This window comes from Gracilinanus agilis, chromosome 4 (genome assembly GCF_016433145.1).
Source record: "Gracilinanus agilis isolate LMUSP501 chromosome 4, AgileGrace, whole genome shotgun sequence".
NCBI classification, from domain to species: Eukaryota; Metazoa; Chordata; class Mammalia; order Didelphimorphia; family Didelphidae; genus Gracilinanus; species Gracilinanus agilis.
Window position 1 is genome coordinate 388445404 of NC_058133.1, and position 27109 is coordinate 388472512.

Below are 27109 nucleotides of genomic sequence, written 5' to 3' on the forward strand. Positions count from 1 at the left end.
CCCACTTTTCCAGGAATATTATACATTATTCTCTTTTGAGTAGCCTCAAGTCCAAACAAGCTGTTCTACTTGCAGTCCTACATAAATGGCATTCCATCTCCCATCTCTGGGCCTTTATAAAGGTTGTTTCCCTGGCCTGGAAGGCAATCTTCTCCTTACCTCTGTCTATGCTTCTTAAAGACATCTCAGCTCAATTCCACTCCATACTTGAGACCTTTCCTGATTCTCCTCAGTGGTTAGTATTTACTGATACGTATGCATGATGCTTCCCCCAAAAATATAGTCTTTGAAGGCAAGGTTATATTTTTGCTTTTGCACACTTATCTAGACACAAAGTAAGTGCTTTAATAAATGCTTGCTTGTTTAATACATAATGGAAATAACTTTGATGACTAAAAAAATAAACAAAAAAGCATTCATAATTTATTTTTAAAAAAAAGAACTAAGAGAATTTAAAGATAAACTTTGTGTTAAAAGATGGAACTAGTTAAATTTGCTCTGGACTAGGTGTTATAAATCCTAGATTCCAATACTCAACCAGTTACACAACCACAAGCAAATTACAACCACTTTATATTTTAGTTTTATCACTGTAAAAGAACTTAGAAACCAAATAGTCCATTCCTTCATTTTACAGATAAGAAAACAGAAGCCCAGAGTTGCACAGCTAGTCATGATTAGGACCAGAATCCAGGGCATCTGACTTCCAGTCTGTGTTCTTTCCATTATTGCAATGCCACCTCCCTTGCACTCTATTAATGTAAATTCAATTGCTTTTCATTGAATAATCAAACTTACTTCTTTTTCTGGATAAAGAAGATCAAAGAGTTTCATCACAGGGAGAAAATCAGCTAATGCATTTTTCTGGATACTTCCAGAAATGAACTGTAGCAGTACCCACATTAGGTGGTCTCTGCCTTTAATAAGACCTCGTCCTGCTAACTGTAAAAGATGTTTGAAAGCACAGATCATTAGTTCTCAGTTTATTAACAAGTGATGGGAGTGTCCATTACAAAACAGAATAATTTGGATTGCAGAAATCAGTGGAATATAATTTCTACTCTGAGAAAGCTCATGATCTAAATTTAGTATTTGTTTGTTATTTTAAACCTTTACTTTCCACCTTGGACTCAATACTAAGTAATGGTTTGAAGGCAGAAGAGTGGTAAGGGGTAGGTGGTTGGGGTCCAGTAACTTGTCCAGGGTCACACAGCTAGAAAAGTATCTAATATTTGTGAAATATTTAAATACTTCAAAGATTCATAATTTCAGGGACTTGAAGATCCATTCCCATGTCCATTCCATGAGGTGTTATGGTTAAAAAAAACCTGGTGTCCTCTGGCAGCCAACTTTCTGGAAAGGGAGTTTACAAAAATCTACACTAACAATCCTTTTTGCTGGAATATATCCATTCCAAAATAAAAATTATATGTGCAACAATGATAGAGTTTATTATATTATTGAACTATCATCTGAGAGGCAGAATTTTTAACCCACCTTATCAGGTTAAATAATCTGCCAAAGAACATATTGGAGATGAAATTTAGTCTCAGAATTTGTGAATGCTAAAACTATATCATTAATTTATGCTCTTTGAAATTACAGCAGGCTTTTTAAAAATAGAAAACAAAAGCCTAAATCAGTGATGGGCAAACTACGGCCCACTCAACATTATTCCTAATCTGATGAATACAATGAGTAGGATACAATACGATGAAACTTGGAAAGAGTTGCCTCAGAAACAGACTGACAGATGAGCATTTCCTTTCCTTTGGTGCCCTCTTTAAAAAGTTTGCCCATCACTGGCTTAAATTAGTAGTTCCCACTGAAAAAGAGGCCTAATACATACCTTTTGATGGAGAGATAAGACCATATGAGGAAAACTTGCAAACTGGAAAAGTACAAAAAAAATAAGCTGGCTTGAGAGGTGCTGCCACAGAAGCTGACTGGTTCCCCCATCATCAAATTTCTCCTCAGTCTCTGAGCGTTCCATGGCATAAACCACCAGATCCACCAACTGGTCCTCCAGCACTGGGCAGCGCTGTTTGTGCTGTGGGGCAGAGATTAGATACAGTATTCCAAAAAACCTCTTTGTTAGCTTTAGAAGTAATCAGGTAACAGACAATATTAAACAAGAGGCTGGGAAGCATGAAATGAAGTCTGAACTTAGGAAGTTAAAGTTAGGCTGGTTTATTAAAGCTGCACCATGTTATGTCAAGAAGACAACTTCTTTTCAATAAAAAGCTCTATAACCTTCCACACCACCTCCCACTAAACTTCTAATTTAAATCCAAGTGGAAAAACTTATTTTTAACCTGATTATTGTTTCTGTTCAAAATTATCTGGAGATTCTTGTTTATTCAGAGGAATCAGAATTTACATAAAAATCTAGGATTTCAAAGACCTAGGATGGTTAATGATGATAGGACAGTAAACCAACTGCTTTGCTTTAAAGTTAATAAGTCTTTTATTTTTTGTCTAAACCTTTGTATGCACAGTCATTTAGATAGGTCACGTCTTTTTGAACAAACTACCTAATTTTATGGGACAAAGATATTTTCTATATGTTGAATTAACCACATCTCTGACCCATGTGTACAAAAATTTGGTCAGAAAACAATTAAATGTATACTTTCCTCTTACAACTCAAACATAATGCAGCTTTAATTATAAAACAAAGCAAAAAACTATTTTTTTAAAAGAAAAGAACTGAGCTTAAACACTAAAAATGAAAATGCAAATTCCCTTTCTAGAGGCAAAAAGATTTGTGCTTTGTTTTTTCAAATTGTCTTTTGAAAACATACTCATTAAAAAAAATACACCCACACATCCACAAAATTTGTTTAGTTGTTCTTGCATTTTCTTAACAAACAAGTTATGTCTTAGTAGCCAGGCAGTTGACATGACAGCCTTTTTTAGTAAATAGAATTGTTAAAGGAGAGATGCTTTTTCACTACATTTTAAAGAAGCTATTATTTGCCTTTTGCCATGAAAAAGGGATATAATTTATTTGAATTAAGGAGAAAAGTACAAAAATGGGGACAAATTTGAATAATATACAATGAACAGCATATCCTCTTTTGCATGCTTTTTGCCAGCTCAAAACTTGTAAAGCTACAAATCTAGCTGCACTTTCTTAAGGCATGCAAAAACAGAACAATTAACCAAAACAGTAAGCATCAACTGCTGTTTCATGTTCTCTCCAAAAACACAATGCCATGATCACAGTTCAACCACATTACAGGTTTACAAATAGCAATATTAACACCACCAATTGAAAATACGGTACTTTTTCCTCCAAAACTAATCATTATGAAGCAGAGCAAAGTGCAACAGACAACACTACAGACTATTTTGTAATTCAGCATGCAAAACTACTGTGTACAGGGCTTGAAATTCACTAGTTCTGCTAACCACCAACAACCCAAGAAGGGTATCAAGACAACACGAATTTAGAGTGAAGTCATTCCAAGTATAAGAGTCAGAAAATTTTGTGAAAAGAAGTGAAGCCAGGATTTCCAGTAGGAATTTGTCACTAGTAATTAGTATTTGCTTAGGGAGTTTAGAAAGAGACCAATTAGTGATCTATTCCTCCCTCCCAAATGATGGGTTCTCCCCCCACCCCAACTTATTTCAATAAATGAACAGACTAAATGAAATCTATTTTGAAAACCTCAATCTTCTCAAGCTTCTCTTTAAATATCTATTATCTGTTAAAAAAAAATCAGGATATACTTACCTACCTATTTCTCAGAAGGGTTGTGGTGGTAAAATAGTTATGATCAGTAGAATGATTTAAAGAGGAAAGCCAAAATGTTCATTATTACTGTGAATAATAGGATTCTAACAAAGTGAGAAATACTAGGAAATGTGAAGGGAAGCCAACATTGGTCATCCAGCTAGTGAATCTAGAATAAAGCAAATCATATCTACCTTTCAGCCATGAGGTCAAAGTACTTGTGATTCCCTAAGAACTTAATACTAGTATTTTTAGAGGAGAACATCAATTAATATGAGCTCTAAATTTCCCAGTTTTAATTGGTTCAGACTGCAAGTGTTTCAAAAAGCTTAAGTATGTTGTTTTGTTATTCTATAAAACTTCAACATACAGAGAGCAAAAGACTATACATATTGTCCAGGAGTTAAGCAAGTGACTATGAATCAAATACTAAATTTACCTAATTTGTCTCTAATCACAGGATAACTAATATAAAACTGTTTAGCCATTAAATTTCACTATAAAATTGGAATATTAACACATCACCTCACCACACTGCAGAAAATCTTGAGAAGTATAACAAATTACCATTTAAGAAAACATTTAGAAATCTCTGAATAAATGTTATTTATCATTATGCTAAGACAACTCTAAAAGATTCATTGAAAAGAGGCACCTTACTTTTAAATTTCATTTCTGTAGCTAATCATTTCGAAATTTCTGAAGGCCTTAGCAAGACTGGAACTTAAAAATATTTATTAAATGCCTATTATGTGCAAATCACCCTGCAGGTACTAGAAATAAGGAGATGCCATGCTACCAAGAAACTTAAATCATCTTCATTCAATGTTAGATTTTACAAAGTATATATCTGTATATTTTAGCATATTTTATTTTGAAGTGGATTTTTACTTTGAGTTAAACCATTTTAACTTCTACTTTTAACAGTTTAAATTTCAGGATATTTATTTTTAGACCTTTAGTTTAGAAAATCATGTCACAAAACATTAAAACAAAACAAAACAAAAAACCCAACTTTACTCTGTGAATTGGGTGACCTTAAAAAAAATCCCAAGATCCATTTTGAAACTAGGCACTAATTCAATATTCTATGCATATAATATATGGTTTATTGGCCATTAAAAAAGGTACTTGGCTGCTATTTATGATTGTGTTGAGTAAAGCAGTTAAGCACTGTCTGTTCACTTTTAGAAAGTGCTACAATTTAAGTGCTATGGTGTGGCAGAAAAAGCACTGTACCTGGGAGTCAGAAGACCTGGGTTTTAGGAGATTATTAATTACTAGTTCTATTACTAAGAGGAAATCACTTAGTCTCTCTAAGCCTCAACTTCTTGATATAGATCTATAATGGAGACTTTTACACTAACTATATCCATGTTTTAAAGCAAGTACTCTAAAAATCACAAATCATAGGATTCTGAGCTATTTTTATGAAAATCTCTAATAACAGAGAGGCATCTATCTGGTTTATGCAAGTCTATTTAGTATAGATTATCCTTTCACTTATAAGTCTTGTCCTTCAACTGGATGCTAATAGCTGGATTCTATATTACTAACCTTTAGGATATCATGTGAAACATTTATTTAAAAAAAAAATCAGCCTAATTCCTACTGGAAAATGTAAAAAAGATAGCTCTTGAAAGATATTTAAGCATTAGGTATATTTATGTAAGAGCAGAAAAAGAACAAGAAAGTATAGTATAGTACATAGTGCTATATAACTAAAAAGAGGACACTAATGAACCTAGTAAATGTTTTAAGTCACCTGAATGTGTACATTCTTATTTCTATTCTACTTTCCAACGGGTAAAAATATACTATTAAAAATCAAGTTAGCATGTTTGTTTCAGTCTACTTATAGTTTCTACAAAGCAATTATTGATGAAGTATAAAATTTTGATGATGCATAAATTACAGTAGGATTGATGTGGTAAATGTTCTGTCAGCATTTCCATTATAAACTTTATTTTTTATGGAATTATTTCTTAGTCATAAAATTTTTTTAGGTTGAAACTTGGTACTGAAATCATCAGCCCCAGATTTTACACTTGTTTAACCAACATTTTTGGAACTGTATCAGGTAACTTCTGGTTTGAGAAAAGCTGTTCTCCCAAAGGAAAAGGCTAGTATAGGTGATTTACTTGAGGAAAATCTCATGCAGTTTAACTATCATATGTATTATATGTATAATATCCAGGAAACTATGAAAAAGGAGGTGAAAGGCCTACCACAAAAAACTGGGATTTAGGCATTTTTTTGACCATCTTTTTAAGGTTCAATAAATACTTACCTCTGCTCAAGGGAAAGTTTGGTGTTTAAAATGTTAAATGGGAATATACAATCAGTTAACTATTATATATGGTAGTGTGAAATCATTTGAGTTACATGTGTACAAAAGCTTGTCCAAAAGAGGAAACTTGGTAAAATTTTACTAAGAATAAAAAAATTAAAATAATAAAAAAAGATACTGCTACTAGGGTGAGGTTTGGCATGCAAAGTTTCAACACTTAGCAAGTTTTATGGCCAAGCTATATGTCCTTAAAAATAGGGTTTTATAAATGGAAGCACTGGCACAACCTTCACTATAGTATTGCAAACAGCAACGCTATTTTATATAACCTAGACAATAATGTCTTTTTAAAATAAAAAAGTAGGTTTTTCACTGGTCTACTTTAATATGTTGGGCTCAAAATTTTTAAACAAAAACAATTGGAACCACTATTTTCCTTAAAATGTCAAAGGTGAAAAGTCCTGGAAATAGACTTGGGACAGCATAAGAGTTTTGTTATAGAGTTCGGCCATAGTGTGTTTTCCCCCATGACAGGTCAGCTTTGATGTACAGAGGAACTCACTCTTGAAGGAGGCCACTTTTGGCAAAGACTGACACAGAAGAATAGTGGCCAAGTAAGTGGGGGGCTACCTAAGAATATTACCTTTCTTAGTGAAGCCCCGTGTTTCCAAAAAATCCTTCACTGTAGCAGTTTAACCACTCCAGCTTTAAAGATAGCATTTCTCTATTAAAGTGTTTCATTTAATAAAGCAGCAGAAAGATATACTTTGTTTTGGGGTATGACTTTTTCAATTGTCAGGAAAGATGAAGGCCACCACAAATCTTTCCACTAGGCTAGCTAAAACCTTAGCTCAGCCTTAGAGTTTGAAAAACAAGATGGAGTGGGAAGGGAAAACAACCCATCCAAAAATGACAGGTTTTAATGAGTAATGACTATATTCTTATTAAAAAAAGAAAAAAAAAGAAAAAATTAAACACCAAAAAGGAAAAAAAAACCACCAAAAACCAAAGCTATAAAAAACAACTCTCACATCCCAAGAAGAAATTTTTTTAGTGGCCCTGGTCTCAGCATGGTCCTGCCAATTTCAAGCCCCGACCATACACGTATTCTCTAAATGGAATCAGTGGCTACAAAGCGGCCAGCGTATCGTTAGTCACAATACAACAGTAAGGTTGTGAACATACCTGAGCAATGTTCAAGGTCTAGAGCATTGGAGGATGGGCAGGACAAGACAGGACAGAACAAAAATAAAGGAAGAAAAAAAGAAAAGACAAAACAGTGACTATGAGGCCAGCCTCAAGAAACCCAGAGTCAGAACAAGCCCTCCCACATGTCAAGCTACTTTTAAATAAACAAAACAACTAAAAAAAAGAAAAGGGAACCAAGAAAATTCAACTTTCCAATGATGTAATACTGAAAAATGACAAAGGTATAAATAAGCCTGCAAAAAACTAGAGACCAGAACAATAGGGGAAAAAAACAAGAACCACAACATTACAACAGAATGAAAAACTTTAAGAACAAAATATTATGGTTAAGTCATGTGTAGGTTTATCTGGCAGAAGGTACTCTTGAGGCTGGCCTTATAGAAAAAAAAGCAATGCAAAAAAAATCAACTTTCGAAATATCTACTTTTCAATTTAAACATCTCCAAAGCAATAATAAACGATAGGAACAATATAGTGTTCAATAAACCTAATGTTACTTTAAATAAAAAGAGAATCACTGAATGGTCCTAAACTGTTTTGCTCAGTTAGCTATAGCAAAGAAAGAGAAAAGAATAGTGCAGACTCTATGCAGAATTTACTAGGTTTACAGCATAGTACAGTACCTGCTTATTTAAACCTAGCATATTGCAGACCATATCCCTGGAATAAGGTTGCTCCAACACATATCTCAACAAAGCAGTCTGAGGTTCGAACAGATCCTTTAAAAAATAAAGAAAATTGTTGCTTCAAGATCAAAATTAGTTTTAACTTTAAATGATTTGAAAAAAGGTTAACTAGTCTGATGGGCATTTTCATTACTTCTGAGTAATGCTTAGTAGAAAGTAAACCAGATTGAGAAAGATAATACTGTTTTATTTTTAACATGCTATGTGTTCTTTGACAAGTATCTTTATCTCTCTGTATTTATAATTTTTGCACGAGAATAGATTAAAAATAAGAAAGCATGTCAACTCTAACCAATAGTTTTACAAGTATAGACTATTGGCCACATGGTTAGTTTATTCTTAATGGACTTTTCTCTCTGACACATCAAAAAAATTGATGTTCCTTTCTCATCTAGAATGACTGAAATGCTAAATCATCTTGTGAAAAGTTTTTTTAAGATAGTATCTGGTTTTCTTAATCCCTATCATTTGGCCTGCCAGTTTTGCCTAAATGGCCTCTAAAAGGAATGCTAACCTTCTACCTGAAAATGCCCTGCCAGAAAAGGGTCACTGGCACAGAGGCAAAAATACCATAAATTATTTGAGCATCTTTTGAGTAATGGTATCAGAGATTACCAATCTGATTATGACTTATGACTATTTTTAGCTATATGCTTAATGGAGATGGCAATTGTACAGAACATCTTTTATAACTAAAGCTTACTTTATGGACCAAAAGTTTGATTAAATTCAATTCCTTATGGTAACAACATACCTTATCATATGGTAAAAGGCCTTTCAAAGGAAAACGAAGTGTTGTAGGATCCAATTTCCAGGAATTACAAATGGCACCAGAGTTATTTACCACTGGCAGGAGACTACAGCGCCCTGCATGTATTACACAAAATGCATGTGAGTAAATGTAATGCTTGGCAAATGCATGGTGCCTCACCTCTGAAGGCCAAAAAATTGAATCTTGTTATTTTTAACCTCAAATGATGATTTATTTACTTGAAAACCATCAAATAAAACCTAAGAGAAGTCGTGGGAGTATTTCAAAGTTATATTCCTTGACCACTCATACTTGTCCAGGTGACACCGTAGGGATGTCTTACTTGATAAAAGAAAAATAGCACGTCAAATAAAGGATGAGGAAGGAATTTCAAGTCAAATTGAACTGCTCAAGCAGAGAGAAGCTACAAAAGGTTTGAAAATTCAGAATCAAAGAATCTCGTAATAAAAAATGAGCTAAGAAAAAGATTCTGATTCTGTTCTGTTCTTCCATGTGTAAAAAGTTAAGGAAAAAACAAAATGAATGGAATTTTTAAAAAATTTCTCTTCCAAAGTCAAAGCATATTAATTTTAAATTCTAATTCTCGAATCTTAACTCTCAAATAAAAAATGAATAATTAGATTGCATAGTCTTAAAACTATGAATGTACAAATACAGTTAGTTGCCTTCATGATTTTCACCTGTCAATGACAGACTACTCTTCTGACACAACTACCATTTCACCTATCAATTTACACCTACTGCCTTTCTACTACTCTAGTTCTACCCTTATGAAGGTAGAAAGGAATGAGACCCATTTTGGAATGGAAGAAGTATATCACTGACATTTTAGCCCTCCTCTGCATCCTAATAAATACTTATGAGCTCCTGAGTGATAGGGCCTAGAGGCAGCCATGCCATTTCTTAATTTCTTGGATATTTGGAAGACTATTGGCCTATATGTGAAGAATCTAAGCCATTTCTGAAGATAATGTAATCTCTAAAAATGTATATAGGTACAAATTGGAAAATTACATTACATTCCTCCAGAATATATAAGACACCCAACAGACTGTCAAATTAGAACAGTGATTCCCAAAGTGGGTGCTACCACCCCTTGGTGGGGGCTGCAGCGATCTAGGTGAGCAGTGATGGCCACAGGTGCATTTATCTTTCCTATTAATTGCTATTAAAATTTAAAAAAAATTAATTTTCAGGGGGCTAAGTAATAATTTTTCTGGAAAGGGAGAGGTAGGCCAAAAAAGTTTGGGAACCACTGAATTAGAAGAATCAGAGAAAGAACAAGTTTCACTTAGAATGGATTGCAGACTCCCAGGAACTTACCCTATGTTTTGGGATTCTCTGTAAGTCTTATAAACAACTTTGTTTCTCTATCACTGGGAACAAAATCTCCCAACATGTTTTTAAACTGAAGCTAACAACAAAGATCCACTGTAGACAGCTGATTTCTTTCTTCTCTTTCTCTTACTTGCTCTATAACAGTATTCTCTACAACCCAATGTAAACCCTATATTAAACTAATGTTCCTATGCTTTGGAAGATACTAAAATATCACTACCAAAATGCAAATACTTAGAGAAAGACATTTCCTTCTGCTACAATTTAACAGCTACACAATAAATCTGAAAACCAATAGAGATGGTAACATTTTACCTTTTAATTTAGTCTTACCACAAATGGAGTTTATCCTTGCTGTGGGCCTGAAGGTATCCACAAAGTCTGACACAAGGTTGCCTAATAACTTAAAAAGAAAATACAAATAAGGCAGATGTGGCATGCAAGGTTCAATCTCAAAGAGCATTTACTTAAAATTTACTCATCACTTTGAAGTGCATAAATCTATGGCATCCATATGTATATTAGGACAGGGATGAGACCTTGTTATTTCATTGTCATGGGAAATTTCCAGGTAAGGAAAATCCCACCACTAATGAGATGGCCTAGAGCACAGAATCACAAAGCCAATACACATCAAAGGAAGGACTTTAACCCAGTACTTCCTAGTTTGGAGACTCTCTATCCCCTATAACATCCCACATTTCTAACTATTTGATATAAAAAAGAAAAATAAGAATATATACAGACAATCTTGTGGCAAATGAAAGGCTCTCAAAAATCAACAAACAAAATTAAATGCACTTTCTATCCTCTATGGGCATGAGAAGAAAAAGTATGAGAAGAGTGATGGAAAGTAGTATTTTTATGGTTAATATTTAGTAACATAAATTAGTATGACAATACCAGAACTAGATATTAAAACCTAACCAAAGAGGGCAACTAATTGACAAGGTGTAGGCCTGGACTCAGGAAGACTCATCTTCATGAGTTAATTATCTGGCCTCACACTTACTAGTTGTGTCACTGTGAAGAGTGAATTAAACTTTGTCTATCAATCAGCAACTTTTAAATTAATCAACCAAAAACTTAAGTGCCCCTACTTAACACTAAGTAAGAGAGTTCTCACATCACTTGCTAAAGTGGGTGACAACTCCAGAGGCCACTGCCCTACCCCTGGGCAGTGCTAGGCAAATTGAAAGACTGCAATTGGTTCTTGCAAAGTGGAAGAAGAGACAGGAAGTGACATGGAAAAAGTACTATAAAAACTCCTGAACTTCCTGCCCGGGGACCTTTTCCTTTGGACTTCTTTGGAGGAGGATGACCTTGCTTTTGGGTTTTGCCTTTTTGGATCTCGCCTTCAGTCATTTCTTTTGGAGTTTGTCTTGGGAGACTCTCTGTCAGTGAGCTAGACTAAGGGAGAAGTCTCTTTCCCTGAATCCTGTGTTGGCTTGGTGGGTGAGTAGCTGGCCTACCTTTCCTGGCTTCTGGAGAGATGGTTCTGGAGAGGCCTTCCTTTCCTCAAGGAGGCTACGTTGTTGGTGGAACCCTTGCTGAAGACACCACCCGGTCCTCTGGTTGAAGGTTACTGAGCCCTGGCAGGGCTGAGCCAGACACTGGAGCAACACTTAGGGTGAAAGGCTAAAAATTTCTCTACCCTCTTCTTATATTTCTCTACTTTCACTCTTTCTACCTCTTTGTAAATAAAGCTATTAAAAGTCATTTTGACTTAAGCTATATTTTAAAAATCAGTGACCACAATATTACTTTAGAACTTTAATATTAGCATGAAAACCTAAATTTTTATATTCGTACATAATCCTGGGCAAATTACTTTCTCCTGTTTGCTTTAGTTTTCTTATCAGTAAAAGGAGTTGGAGAAGGAAATGGCAACCACTCTAGTATATCTGAGAAGGAAATTCTAAATAGGGAGGAATCTGACAAAGAGTTGAACACAACTGAAAAACGACTCAACAGCAAGTTCAATAAAAACCTTAATCATGGAACTAATAAAACTTACCCAGTGTGGAAGTTTTCCCTCAGGATATAATTTTCTGATCTCTGTAACTGCAAAATAAGCTGGTAGTAAACAGGCATTTCGTTCCAAAATGTAAGCTATAACCTGTGACAAGATACAAATTTGACTCAAGCTGAATTAAATACTCCTTAACAAAATTTTCATTGTCATATCACTGTCCAAGATTTTAATAGACATAACTAGCAACATTAAATTAATTTGTGCACAAAGAATTTAGTTTAGCTACAAAGAAGCAGTCTCCATATAATGAGAATTATTAAAATACTGGAACAGGTTATTGACAAACTGATTTCTTGGTGTACTTCCAGACTGAAAAAGATAAGGATACTCAGTCTCAAAATAAACAAAAATTTAAAAACAAAAAATAAGAATAAAATAGGGCCAATGATGTAAGCAGAGAGAGATTACTGGTTCTCAAAGAGTTAAGTCTGCACAGCAAAGAGTCTACAAAAGTAGTCAAGGTTCTTAAGCCTCTTATAATATGCCAATATCTATGCTTGCCTTTATCAAATTAATACTATTATAAGAATGACAAGAATCAATAAATCACTGGATTACATAATAATGATTACTGAATGATTTTTAGAGTAATTCAATTATGTAAGTATTAATGAGGCTTTTTTTCCTCCCTCTATCTTTTTTTGTGATAAGTAAAAAGAAAACAGAAAAGTAGTATGTGAGATTTTTTTTTTTTTTTGGTTCCAGTATTCCATTGAGTCTAGAGTGGACTGAATAGATCGGAGGGTTCCTTGGAATGATAATTAGAAATAAAAATCAAGTTCATGTGTATAGTTACCTCTCTTGCTGCTAGAAGCTGCTGTACCACAGCAGAACTCACTGTATTGGGTATTGTTAAGATTTTCTCCAAAATCACTTTTAAGAGATCTCGTACACCCTGATGGTTATGGGAAGGAAATACAGGGGGGGAGGAAAAAAGAACCAGATTAAAGCTGAGAAATCTATACTCAGTCTTTTAAAAGAAAAAAAAGTACAGAAAATTTCTACTAACACAGAAGCTGCTTTTCATTTCATAGTCTTCAAAATCAGAAACTACCTCTCAGTTGATGTTTTTCTAAACCCAGTTGGACATTAATGATTTAAACTGAGGCCTATCCAAATTCAAGAAGATATGTACAGTACAACAAAAATAATCCAATATTTGTTAAGTACAAGAACAAGTTTACTGAGAAACGAAATAGAAGTAGACAGGTTCATGGAAACTATATAGTTATTATATATTATATATTATATATTATATTAAAGAACTACTCTGAAATGCTAGACCCAGTCCTAGTATTTGCAATTTATAAAAGGATTATATTTTAAGTTCAAGCCAGTTAGAAAGAACTGAGTTGCTGATCTGATAATATTGCAGAGAATAAAGAATTTTAAAGAATCTAGGAGAAAAAAAATTTCTACAAAAAAACTTTTGTTGAAAAAATGGAATATATTTGAATATGCCTTAAAAGTTTCATGCTTAAGAAAGAACAAAACCAGGCAGAACCAAGGTGACAGAGTAAAGGAAGGGACTCCTCTGAGCTCTCCCAAACTGCACTCAAAACAACTTTTTAAGAGGGCATGTCCCTTGATTGGGGAATTGCTGAACAAACTATGGTATATGATAGTGACAGAATACTATTGTGCTATAAGGAATGATGAATTGATGGATTTCTTTAAGAACTGGAAAGCCCTATATGAACAGATTCACAGTGAAATAAGCAGAACCAGGAAAACATCATATACAGAGACTGAAACATTGTGGGATGATCAAATGTGATTGACTTTGCTCCTAAAAGCAATGTGACAATCCAGGACAATTCTGAGGAACTTATGAGAAAGAATGCTATTCACATCTAGAGAAAGAACTGTGGGACTCTTGCCTACATGAGTATGTAATTTAAGGTTTTGGTTTTAAAGGACTGCTCTTTTACAAAAATGAATAACATGGAAATGTGTTTGAGCGATAATGTGTATATATATATATATATATATATATATACACCCAGTAGAATTGCTTGTCAACTCCGGAAGGGGGGATGGAGAAAACATGAATTATGAAACCATGGAAAATTTTTAAAAATAAAAAAAAAACCATAAAATTAAAAAAATTCTAGAGAGGCAGAACCAACAAAAGAATAGGGTGAAAAAATTTCTAGCTCAACAAAACTTAAAAGGTTGGCAGGAAAGGTCTGTCTCACTAAAGTCAGAGCAAAATGCAGGCTGAGCCCCAAAAAGCCAGCAGCAGGCTGTGGGGGCAAATGAATTGGCAGCAGTGGCTTCTGAAACTCAGTCCACAGACAAGGGAGTAAGACAACTGGTTGGGAAACTACGTAAGTGACCCTTTACTGGCACTGAGTTCAATATTCTATTGTACTGCTCATATGCAGTTCTAGGTCACAGTCTCAGGGGACAGGAGAAACACTACCACATTAGAGCCTTCAATCACAGAAGAATGGGAACTGGTCATAAATCCAGAGTAGAAAAGAGTGCTTGTATAGCACAGGCCAGGAGAACAGTGACCACATCTATCTTTAGATCATACAACCTAGGAAGAATTGAAAATTTATAAAGTTGAAGAACTAACTCTGAAAACAGCAACATGAAAAATCTGAAGCTTACGACAGTGCCCATCCACTCTTAAAGCAGAGCCCAACTTTAACACAAAGTTAACAATCAAGAAATAGACTGGGAAAATGAACAAACAACAACAAAAATAATCTGACCCTAGAAAAATTACTATGGTGACAAAGAAGACCAAAACACAAACTCAGAAGACAACAAAATCAAAACTGCTGTATTCAAAGCCTCAAAAGAAAGATATGAATTGGCCTCAGGCCCAAAATGAACTCCTAGAGAGCTCAAAAAGGCTTTAAAAATAAAATATAAAAGAGATTTGGAAAAGAAATGAAAATTATGCAAGAAAATCAAGGAAAAAAGAGTCAACAACTTGGCAAAGAAGGTTATTTAAAATACTGATGAAAATAATATCTTAAAAACAGAATAGATCAAATGGTAAAAGACACAAAAAGAGAAGAACTTAAAAAAAGCAGAACTGACCAAATAGAAAAAGATTACAAAAATTCACCAAAGAACTCCTTAAAAAATAGAATTGGCCAAATGAAAAAGGAGGTACAAAAGCTCACTGAAGAAATAATTCTTTAAAAATTTAGAACTGGATATATAGGAGCTAATGACTCCATCACACATCAAGAAACAATAAAATCAAATCAAAAGAATGAAAATGAAATATCTCACTAGAAAAACAAAGAACTAGAAAACAGATCAAGGAGAAATAATTTAAGAATTATTTGATTATCTTAAAGACATGATAAACAAAAAGAGCCTAGACATCCTCTTTCAAGAAATTATCAAGGAAAAAACTTCCCTGATATCCTAAAACCAAAGGGCAAAGTAGAAATTGAAAAAATCTACCAATCACCTTCTGAAAGAGATCCCAAAATGAAAATTCCCAGGAATCTTAAAGCCAAGTTCCAGAGCTCCCAGATCAAGGAAAAAAAAAGAGGAACCAACAAAAATTATTCAAACATCACAGTGCTACAGTCAGAGTAACACAAGATTTAGCAGTTTCTCTATTAAAGGATTAGAGGGCTTTGAATATGATATTCCAGAGAGCAAAGGAGCTAGGATTACAACTGAAAAATCACCTAACAAAAATGAGTATAATCTTTCAGAAGAAAGTAAAAAATGGGGCAGGTGGGTAGCTCAGTGGATTGAGAGTCAGGCCTAGAGATGGGAAGTCCTACATTCAAATGCGGCCTCAAACACTTCCCAGGTATGTGACCCTGGGCAAGTCACTTGACCCCCATTGCCCACCCTTACCACTCTTCCACCTAAGAGCCAATACACAGAAATTAAGGGTTTAAAAAAAAGTAAGAAATGAAATAGAAGACTTTCAAGCATTCCTGATGAAAAAAAAAAAATCAGAACTGAATAGAAAATCTTACATTCAAACATAAGACTCAGGAACAACATAAAAATATAAAAAGAAAAGAGAAATCCAAAGGGCTTCAAAAAGGTTACTTGTTTACATTCTTCCATGGAAAGATATTTGTAACTTCTAATAGCTTTATTATTATTTGAGGAGTGTTAAAAGGAATATATATATATGGCAAGATTTGAGTTGGCTGGTATCTAAATGATGATATCTAAAAAAATTAAATTAAGAGAGCAGTTAGCTAGGTGGCTCGATGGATAGAGTACCAGTCCTGAAACAGGAGTCCTAGGTTCAAAATTGGCCTTAGACACTTCCTACCTGTCTGACCCTATGCAAATCAATTACCCCCAGGTGCCTAGTCCTTACCACTCTTCTACCTTGGAACCAACACTTAATATCCATTCTAAGACAGACAGAAGATAAGGATTTAAGGGGGAAAAAAATGAAATTGGAAAAAAAAGTTTCAAGCATATTGAATTCCTCCGTTAATAATCCTTTCTACTATAACAAAGTTAACTTATTTTCGTCCTCTGAACAAATTTGAGTTTTCTCCTTCATTGCTTTTGCCTACTCTATTCTCCTCACATGAAATCCTCTTCTCCCTCTTTGAACTCATATTTCATTCCTTGCCCATGATATGCGAGGCACTTAATAAATGATGACTTGGTACAAAATTTACCTAAAAGAAACTTTTTCTGACTAGCCCTACTTACTTTATTTACTCTTTCTCTCTAATTATCTAAGGACAGAAAGTATTTTGAGAGAAACTAGAATAAAGAAGTTAAAAGAATATCAGATTTTTGGTTTTAATCACAGTTTGTGCTTGTTCATTTGCTCTGTAATTGCTCTTAGATTGATTCAAGCCTATTGTCTTTCTTCAATTATACAAACTCAATTATAAGCAGGACTTTTCTTCATAAAACTTCCCCAAAGCACAGTACAGAGTTCCTAAGATTCTGTTCAAGATCTTTTTTTTTTCTCTTTCTATACTTTTCACTTGTTGACCTAATTAGCTCACATAGGTTTAATGTAATAACTATTCCTATGACTCTCAGAATTATTTATCCAACTCTAGTTTTTCTCTTGAGCTCTAGTCTTGCATCAACAAAACTAGGTATTGTATTTCAAAAAAGATGCCTTGTAAACACCTCAAATTCACCATGTCCAAGTCAAAATTCATTATCTTTTATTTCAAACACACTTTAGTTTCACACTTCCTTTTTCTGTCAAGGGCATTGCCATCCTTCAAGTCAATCAGGCTTGAAATCTTGAAATGAACCCCAACTCTTCATTTTCCCTCACCTTACATATCCATTCAATTATCAAGTATTTGTTATTTCTATCTCCACAATATCTTTCACATCCAGCTAGGTGGTATAGTTCTGGACCTAGAAATAGGAAGACTTGAGTTCAAGTCCAGCCTTAGACACTTACTAGCTGTGTGACTCTGGGCAAGTTATTTAACAGTGGCACATAGTAGACACTTAATAATTTCTCCCTTTTTCTTCCTTTCTTATCCATTTCCTCTACTCATAGTCATAGGTCAGGCCCTCTTCACTACTGCAAAATTTCTTGACAGGTCTCCTGATTCATTTATCCATTCCCTCCCACCCCCCATCTCTCAGTGATTAATCATTCTCCACAAAGCTGCCAAAGAGGTTTTCCTAAAGTACAGGTCTGACCATGTCACTCTGCCACCCAATAAACTCCAGACACTTCCTATAGCTTCTAAGATCAAGTATGAACACACCATTTTTGGCATTTGAAGCCCTTCACAATTGAGCCCTGACCCCATAAGACTAATTTTATTTTACATTATTCCTCTTTCCACATTCTAAATTTTAGCCAAATTGGCCTTTTTGCAAATACTCAAACAGAACATCTCCTCTCTACATGCCTCCATACTGGCTGTCTCCTAGTCCTGGAATGCATTCCCCTGTTATGTCCACTCTTGGAATCTCTTGCTTTTTAAGACACAGTTCAACTATCATTTTCTACATTAAGCCTTTCTTGATCAACCCAGCTCTTAATGTCTTCCTCCAAAATCCACCTAGTGTTTTGTATATATTCTCAACATACTTATTTAAAAACTTATTTTCTGCTCCAAATCACCATAAACTCCTTAAAATGCAGGGTTTATTTTATTTTTGTCTTTTTATCATTCAGTGACTATCACAGTGTCTGGCATAAAGAAAGCAGTGAATAAATGCTTGATGATGAATTGACAGTATTAAAGCAGGTTGGCACAAAAAGAACTCAAACACTTTTCTATGTATTAGGATGCATTTTTATATAACTAAGTGTAATGTAGAGGATGGCAGCATGGAATTCCTGCAAAATACAGGGTCAAGCCTCACCCAAAGTTCTCCAGGGTGGGTCCCTGTATTTTGCAGGAATTCCATGCTGCCATCCTCTACATTACACTAAATTAACAAAAATATCAATGCATACTCTGTTGAATATTCTAAGGTGCCAGACCCCTTTCCAGAATTGTGAAAATTGTAGACCATAAGATCAAAGACAGTGAGAGCATAAAAGGCATTATAGATTTGTGTACTCTCTACTGGTCTAAAAAATCACAAGGCACAACAATCAGAATATGCTTTTGCACTCAGTTTTAAAATTTATTTTTAGAGCCCCCTTAAGGAAATTAGAAAATAAACTACCTTATAAGTTTTAGGTCACTGAGAATGAAATATCCACATTAAAAATTGCTTATCAAAAAGCAATAATCACTTTAAAAATCACTTTATCTAAAAACTACCTTAAAGTTATGTTACCTTATAATCCACACCACCAATTATTTTCCGAACCAGTTTAAATGTCAGTGCCCAAAGTTGGGTTCTTTCCCATTCAAGTGTGTCAGAGTTTATCAGGGATTCGCAAACCATCCTATAGAAAAGAAGTTCCAGTTTTAAGACAAATTTATATATTTTAAGATACAAGACATATCTAAAATAAAGCAAGGCTATAGATGTTGTAAGGTCTATCATGACTACTACTGTTCATTTCTATAATCTATTCTTCTTATGTGTACAGGAATATGTTTGCTCCCTAGAATTGTAAACTACAAGAACTGTCTTCCCTCGAAGGAAATGTAATTGCATCATTTTATTATTTGTCACAAAATATTTTCATGCATACAAGCATTTATAAAAAACTTTCTCCCCCTTATTAGACAATCTTTATATGTTGGAAGTTTGTTCTCCCTGTGGAATCAGTAGGAACTCAAAGATGAAAAAAATCTAAATTTGATTTCTTACTTGAGAGAACAACCTAAAGCAACTCTAGGCAATTTAAAAGGCAAAAATCCTTAGGAAAATTCAAGCCCAGGTCATAGATAAGAACTTCTCTAACTCTTTTTGTTAGCTCACATTGAATAAATAAGGAAATATTCCCAATCTCAAATTACCATTCTTCTAAAAGATTCCAAAAAGCAAAGAGATCTGGTAGTACAATTATACTTTGCATCCATCAATCATCACCTTGGAACTCTTCAAAAACAGGATATCCCAAATATAAATCAGATTGTGAGCTTAAGATCAAGTATTTAATAAACATTTATTGATTGACAAAAAGAGAAAGCTAACACATCACTACTTAAATCCAAGGATTAAATCCAAGGATCCACTCCACCACTGATTAAATGGAGACGTGAAAGCCCACAGAATCCCACTTTTGCCTTGAACCAGCTATAAAGAATCTGTTTTGAGTTTTCTTTAATTTCCCTTCACCAGTGTGGCCATCTGATTACATAATCACTCTTTTCTAGAGGTTATGCGCTAAATAAAGGAACTGAAATGTTTGGGAGAAACTGATGAAGTTTCCCTCTCATTTTTAAACTCCTAGAATTCAGAGAGCTCTCATTCCAACTGCTAAAGTGAGCAGCTCTAATTTAATGGTATACTTATGAAAATTTTTAAAATTTAAAATTTAGTAATTACTTTTTACAAAGTGCTTTAACTTAATTGAATGAATGTAGCTGTTTAAAGGTTTCTATAAAACAATTTCTATAAAACATTTTGCCCTCATATAAATGTAGACTAGAACTTTAAGATTTTAATTATAAGAATTTACCAAAACTCCAATTATAAAAATGATGACACCTGAAAACTGAATGTTGGTGTCCTATAAAGTAATTAGCATCACTGAAGTAGAAATAAATCCCTTCTGCTAAGGAAATTTTAGAGTGATATCCCTTATGTGGATAAGAGTCACTGTTTTTAGGACACTGAGCAATGTCTGCTAGCAGTGAAATTGAACTCTATATGAAGAAACTGGGACGGCTGTGTCATGACTAACTGTGGCCCTAGATGAAAGCTTTTCTTCATGGTGTCTTTCCTCTAGTAACTGGGTTTTACTTTCATCAGTGTGCAGAGAACACAACATTCATTTTTTGAAAATTTCCCACCCAAATCCTTTATACTATGTCATCAATAATAAGTGTCAATATAGGCAAAGGCATCCTGGATTGTTCTTTCTTAGTATTAGACAGACCTGGGTGGAAGAAGACCAGTTTCCACTGCCATTGCTAGGCAGTCATAGAGAAAAGATATTCTCTTAGGGCTATGCTGGCTATGAATGAACCGAACAATCCACTGAATGCACTGTTCATGAGATTCCTGGAAAAGAAAACAAATATTTACAATTATAATTTGCTAATGGTCCATGAAATATTCATCTCTAAGGATTAAAAAATTAATCAAGATAAAAAATTTTAATTATTAAGGTATTAGAAGATTCAATTATAATAAACTACATAGGACCAATACTCTTGGACTGTGGGAGACAGGGTCTTCATTTAGTTTTTCTGTTGAAAACTAACAAAGAAAAAGAAATACTTGGAGCTGAGTAAAGCAAAGAGGTGTGTTATGCACATACTACAACCATCCCTTTTCTTCTTAAAATAAGGATTTTTTTTCATGGTGTGCTATTTTGATGGATTCTTTGAGAGTTTATGTTATGTTTAAGAAGGAAAGATAAATAGAGTTGAGGATAATTACTACTTTAAAGTTGGGCAAAAGACATAACAGTGATCAGGCTAAACTTTCCCTGCAAATACAAAATTATTTTCTGTTGTGAGACATAGAGAAATAACTTAAATGGTGAATCCCATCAGATCCAGCTATATCTGATGGTTGTAACTATTCTATGACTCTTTTCATTAATAAAGGTTTTGCTGTGTAATAAATCACTTTAATTTAAAAGAATAGCGGGAATATGTGGGAGGCCAATAAGAGAAATTAGAGTCTCAAATAGATAAAAATCTGAGACTCCTCTTTTGACTCCTTTTCAGATCCACACCTTTTCTTATTGAAAAAACATTGTAGTCTTATTGGAAAGCTTTAAGTTCTTAGCAAACCAGCAGTTACTGAGTTAACGACTTATCTCCAAGAAAATTAAGATGCCTGAACTCTAAAAATATTCCTAAGACAGCCAAGGCCAAAGCTAGACAAGACCTCTTCAACCAGGTGCGGTCCTCCCAATAAAAAGTACAAGACTCAATTCATTTATGATATCTATAGAATATAGTTACTATTCGCAGAATTAGCTTTCTGATAGCCAGGTGGCTAGAGTTTGGCCTTGGACCCTGTTCTATCTCTACTTTGAAGCCTCAAAGGTTTTTGTTTGTTTGTTTGTTTGTTTGTTTGTTTTTTATAATTTGTAACCTCTATGTAGCTGTAAAATTTTTCTTTGTGTGAAAATAGTATATAATAAATTTGTGATTCAATGGCACTTAGTAGAAGCAGCTATGAGCTAACAGAAAGATCTTCCATGTCCTGATACTTTCTTATCAACTAAGCCATTCTTATCAGATTATCTGGAGATGTTGGATAGCTTTCAACAATTTTCATCACAGAAAAGGACGGGGACAAGAGGATGTTTTATAGTTTCAATAATCTTTAGTGTCTTTGGCTGTTTTTTGTTATGTCTTTGTATGTGCTTAATAGATGCTTGTTGAATTAGTTGCTAACTACTGATAGATAGTGGTGAGCACTCAGATTCCAAATGCAATTAATTTCACTGAGTCTCATCCCACCCAGATGGGGATGCATTTCTTGTCTCTTCCCCAAATGCACACTTTCCTGTTACAGCTCTCCCTAACAAAAGACCTAGGTTAAATAGTTTTGCCTCACCTCTATATTGACAGAGGGGAGGGTATCACTGTAGGAATAGGGCATTACAATAGATAATCCTGTCTGATGAGAGGATTCTTGACCCTATATCCCATAGGCAGTCAGGCACTAGGATGTCACTGATTTACAGGTCTTCTTGTCTTTTTCCTCAACCTTAATTCTCCAATCTCAAGCCTGCTACTTATTGGTAAGGTAACATCCTAACCCAGTGATGGCAAACTTTTAGAGACCAAGTGCCCAAGCTGTAACCTTCATGCTACATGTGAGCCCTGAACCTTATCCCAGATAGGAGAGGAAAAAAGTACTTCCATTGGGTTGCTGGGCAGAAGGGTGGGTTATGTGAGAAATGTCCTCAGACATGCATGGAGAGGGGAAGGGAGCAGCCCCCTCCAGCATGTATGCCATAGATTTGCCCACACGATCCTATCCTTTAAAGATTGAGTACCTACTCCTGGCCTCAGCTTGGGAGGAAAACAACTAGTTTTTTGGAATCATGTCAAATTGTAGGATGAGGATGTTTGCCCAGGAGTTCCTTAGTGGGAGGGCAGTAGTAGATGAAAACTATTTCTTCCTAGTCCTCTACATTGTCATCTTTAGTGGAATAACCCTATGGCTATAGCATCAATCTGTTGACCTCTGTAATTGGCTGTATCTAGGACAAAGAGCCTTTGCTATGTATTGGTTATAGTTTTAACAAGAAGGTAGATAGGAAGAAGTTTGTCAGGCCCAGTTTTACAGAGAAGGAACCTAAGACACAAAGAGACTAATGGTTTATCCAAGTTACACAAGTATTTATGAGCCATTTGGGAGTATAAGAAATAAAACTTGGGTTTGCTACTATTTCCCATATACTATCCTGTCTCATGATATACCTTGCTAATTCTTGTTTTCTCTTTTTCATAAATACAATCCATTATCACTGCTAAGTTCTTATTGGGAAAAAAATTAGTTAAATTTATATGCATACATATATAGTAGGGGAAATCAGTGGCTAAGCAGACAGAATGTTAGGAGTGACAAACAGATATTAGAAATTGTCTATTCCAGGTCTTAAAGTCTTAATTTTTTTGTGTCACGAACCCCTCTGGCAGTCTAGTAAAGCCCCTGGCATTCCCCTTCCAAATAATGTTTTATACATAAAATAAAATACATTAAAATTACAAAGAATATATATCAAAATATTTTCTTCAAAGACAAGTTCACAGGCTCTAGGCTAACAAACCCTGATCCAATCCAATCCTATTATTTTAAAGATGAAACTGAGGTTTGGAGGGAACAAGTGATTTACCCAAGGTCATACAGCTAACACAAGGCAAAGCTAGGATTAGAAGCCAAATCTCCTACCTTTTAAGATGGATATGATTCTGTAGATAATTCATAGGGGTGAACCCCTGATTCTACATCCATCAGTGTTCCTCCTGTCTTCCCTCATTTTCCAACTAAAAGAGTCTTTACTATCTTTTGTATTCTTGGTACAAATATCCTTACTCATGACACTGTTGACTCCGGATGTTTCTGAATGCAAGGAAATGAAAACGATGCTTGGCTTCTATGCTATAAATTGTAAACTGCCTCTCTGGTCTTCCAAAGTTTTATAGGAAAAGTACTGTACAGATTTGGAAGTCATTAAAATGAGTTGCAATTGTTTAGTTTGAAATGATGAATCTTATTCCTACTTATTATCACCAAAACATGTTTAAATACAAGAATGGGCTATAGAAACCCCATTCCCTGGACTCTTTAAAAACAGTATGGAGAGCTGGTTATATTATAACAATATTATGAAATGTATAGGAATTTTAGTCCTGTCTTCTTCATTCTGAACAAGTAACTTTACCTTTCTGGGACTGCTTTCTCATCTGCTAAATGAAGTTTAAAAGAAAATCCTCATCCTATTCACTTCATTCTCATAGTGCTTGTAAGAATCAAAAAGCTTGCACATGTGAAAATATTTTAAATCACAATATTACATATGAGATGTTATTTTAACTTCAGTGCTCACCTGAGAAAGGCTACCCCAAAACTGTCTGAAAGCTCCCAAGCAGCTTATAAGTTTTGTTTTTTCATCTTCTGGTGTATCCATAAACATGCTAAAGAAAGAAAATATTGTCATCATCCAATGGCCACCATCATAATCAAAAGTATCCTTAGACAGGTTCCTCATTATCTACCAAAAACAATGCTGACTAAAGTATATTCAGGGTAGCATGAAACTAGAGAAGGAAAAAACAACAACAACTAGATACCACATAAAGGATTTATCTTCCATTATACTTACCCTGGAAATGCCTCTTCTATTATTTCTGTTTTCTGTAAAATAAACAAGCAAATACTCCATTAAATCTTAAGTGGACTCAAATGTATTCCAAGTTTGTCTGAGATCTTATACTCTTATTTGTTGCGAGACCTTCTACAAACTACAGTTCTTAACTTCTGTCAGATTCGGTGAAATTGAATCTTTAAAAAAAAATAAAGGGCAAAAACTAGTTTGGGGTGAATAATCAACAAGCATTTATTATGCACCTACTACATTTTTAGTCAAGTATACTAAGTATACAAAGAAATAAATGAAACAGTATCAGTTCTCAATTTGTTTATATTCTATTCTATCAGAGGAAACAGCATTGTGACCTCAGGCAAGTCAGTTACCTTTGATGGGACTCAGTTTCTTATCTATAAAATAAGAGGCCTTGACTAGATGTCTCAAAAGTTCCTTCTCACTCTATGAACATGATTACATGAAAAATATGAACAAATACAAAGTAACTTGGGAGGACAGTTAATACCAATAACTGAAAAGAACAGGTAAGGCCTTATATAGGATGTGGCACTTGAGCTGAGCTTTGAAGGACTAGGAATTGAAGAGGTAGAGGGGAGTAGGGAGATCATCTGAGAATGAAGAACTCTTAGTGTCTGAGGTTGGTGGAAAGGCCAGGGATTTGTTTCCTAAGCTATGATCCAGAATGTGGTATACTGACTTTTCCCCCAGAAGGGAAGACCTTATCTCTTAGTGTTGTTAAGTAAAAGCAGTGAAAGCTCCCATTGCGGCTCAGCAACCTTGGTTCAGAGCATGCTTGACAGTTCCAAATACCTGTCATCAGTTTGACCCCTCAGCTGTTCTCAGCTTCAACTGGGATTGCTTCAACTTTTGTTCCAAAAAATAGTCTAGAGGTTTTGGTAAACTATGAGCCCAATGCGATGAGTTAACAGTGAGTGGAAGCCAAAAAGGCTTATGGGATTTTGGATTGTATTAAGAGGGACTAAGCTTTCAAAAGGAGGTGAAAATCCCATCCAACTCTGTTCTTCTCAAACCTCTTATAAGTCTGGAGTATGGTCCTCAGTTCTAGGCACCAAGAAGATTTAACTATATCATCTCTCAACTCAATAAACTAGTGGTTCCCAAACAAATTGCCTCTGGTCTTCCAAAGTTTTACCCAGAAGCTATTGTCTAGCTTTGAAGACATTAAAATGAACTGCAATAACTTAGTTTGACATGATGAATCTCATTCCCACCTAGAAGTCTAGGATCAAATATAAAATCTTATGGTTGTCATGAAAAAAAAAAAAGAAAAGAAAACAAACCCTTCACAATTCTGTCCCTTCCTCTTTCCAGTCTTATTAGATGTTATTCCCTTTCTACTTTAATTTGGAGACACTGGGCTTCTTGCTAGTTCTCACAAAGGATATTCTATCTCCAGATTCCATGCCTTTGCCACGGCTATACCCCATGAATGGCATGCTCTCCCTTCTTCCTCTGGCCTCCTGGTTTCCTTTAAGATTCAGCTCAAATTCTACCTTTTGCAAGAAGCCTTTCCTGTTCTCTATTACTGCTAGCAACTTCCTTCGGTGATTCCCTATCATTTGGCCAGGATATCTTGCTTGTGGGTGGTGGTTTGCATGCTGACTCCCCCAAGAGAGTGTGGCTTCCTTGAGGACAGGGCCGGGTTTTGCTTTTCTTTGTATCCCAGTGCCTGGCACACAGTAAGCGCTTAATTGATGCTTGTGGACTATCAGGCCAGGAGCCCAGAAGCCCCTGCTCGATGCCAAAGGAGAGAACAGCACCTTCTATTCCCTTCTCCCTACTCCCATATAGCTGCTGGGCACCGGCTCCGGACTCACCACGACCTCCTCGAAAATGCTCTGCAGCTGCGTCTCCATCTGCACCATGGCGGCGGCCAGGGCGACAGGCCCACAGCACTCTTTTTCGGATCGCGGGTCGGGCTCCGCAGTGGCAGCCCCGGGAGGTCCGGCTGGAGCGTGGACGCCGCCAAGCTCGCGGCGCCGCGCGCCTGGGCCCCTCCCTCGGCGCCGAACGCTGGGTGAGACCCTGCACAGCCGGGTACCCAGCGCGCCTCGGAAGGGACAGCTTGCTCGCTCTCTTCCCGGAAACGCCGGGCGGAGCCGTGAGCCAACGACCGGGCACTTCCGGGAGGCGAGGGAGAGGCGCGGTGAGCGCTCCTAGCCAATCACGCAGAGGCTTCTCCACCCCGCCCCCAAGAGCCTCTGCCTTTCTACAGCTCAGTTGTGCTTCGTAACTTGCCTTCTTTCTGTGAAACCCTTCCTCCCTGGTCTCTTTATAGATCGTGTCCACCCCAACCACAATCTCCTGTAGAATAGTTTTCATTCTATTTTAGAGAATGGAAAACAGTTCGCACATTTTCTTTGTATCTCCAACGCTTAGCACTGTGTCTGGCACACAGTAAGGGCATAAAAAGTGTTTGTTGATTGTCATTTCTGTTGTTTCATTGTTTGTAATGCACCTTTGTGTGATGTTAATTTTCAAAATGAATTTTATTTTATTTATTTATTTTTTTAGTTGATATTGGGCACAGCGAATAGCGCACTGGGCCTTCAGGTAGGAATTTGTTGTTCAGTTGTTTCTTCCAGATCCTAACTCCAAATGGCAGAAATTTAACAGTGTGGCCTGTGGGCAAAGGAAGATACATAT

At 35.4% G+C, this 27109-nt stretch overlaps 1 protein-coding gene across 7 annotated transcripts in view; it reads right to left on the reverse strand.

Annotated features, from left to right (window-relative positions):
* MED23 (mediator complex subunit 23) overlaps positions 1-26515 on the reverse strand; it is a 66109-nt gene extending 39594 nt beyond the window's left edge. For 4 of the 7 annotated variants that reach the window (XM_044676987.1, XM_044676985.1, XM_044676983.1 and 1 more), the window contains exons 1-12: positions 26281-26515; positions 24440-24471; positions 24164-24251; positions 20522-20646; positions 18805-18916; positions 12866-12964; positions 12052-12153; positions 10368-10437; positions 8679-8791; positions 7862-7957; positions 1850-2050; positions 799-942 (exon numbers count right to left, since the gene is read on the reverse strand). In XM_044676987.1, the coding sequence (XP_044532922.1) occupies positions 799-942; positions 1850-2050; positions 7862-7957; positions 8679-8791; positions 10368-10437; positions 12052-12153; positions 12866-12964; positions 18805-18916; positions 20522-20646; positions 24164-24251; positions 24440-24471; positions 26281-26328 (1230 nt within the window). In that variant the 5' untranslated portion in view covers positions 26329-26515. Of the gene's footprint in view, positions 1-798; positions 943-1849; positions 2051-7214; positions 7233-7861; positions 7958-8678; positions 8792-10367; positions 10438-12051; positions 12154-12865; positions 12965-18804; positions 18917-20521; positions 20647-24163; positions 24252-24439; positions 24472-26280 lie in introns of all 7 variants that reach the window. The other 3 variants (XM_044676984.1, XM_044676982.1, XM_044676986.1) reach the window with 3 other exon arrangements.
* Between the last annotated feature and the right edge of the window lie 594 nt (positions 26516-27109).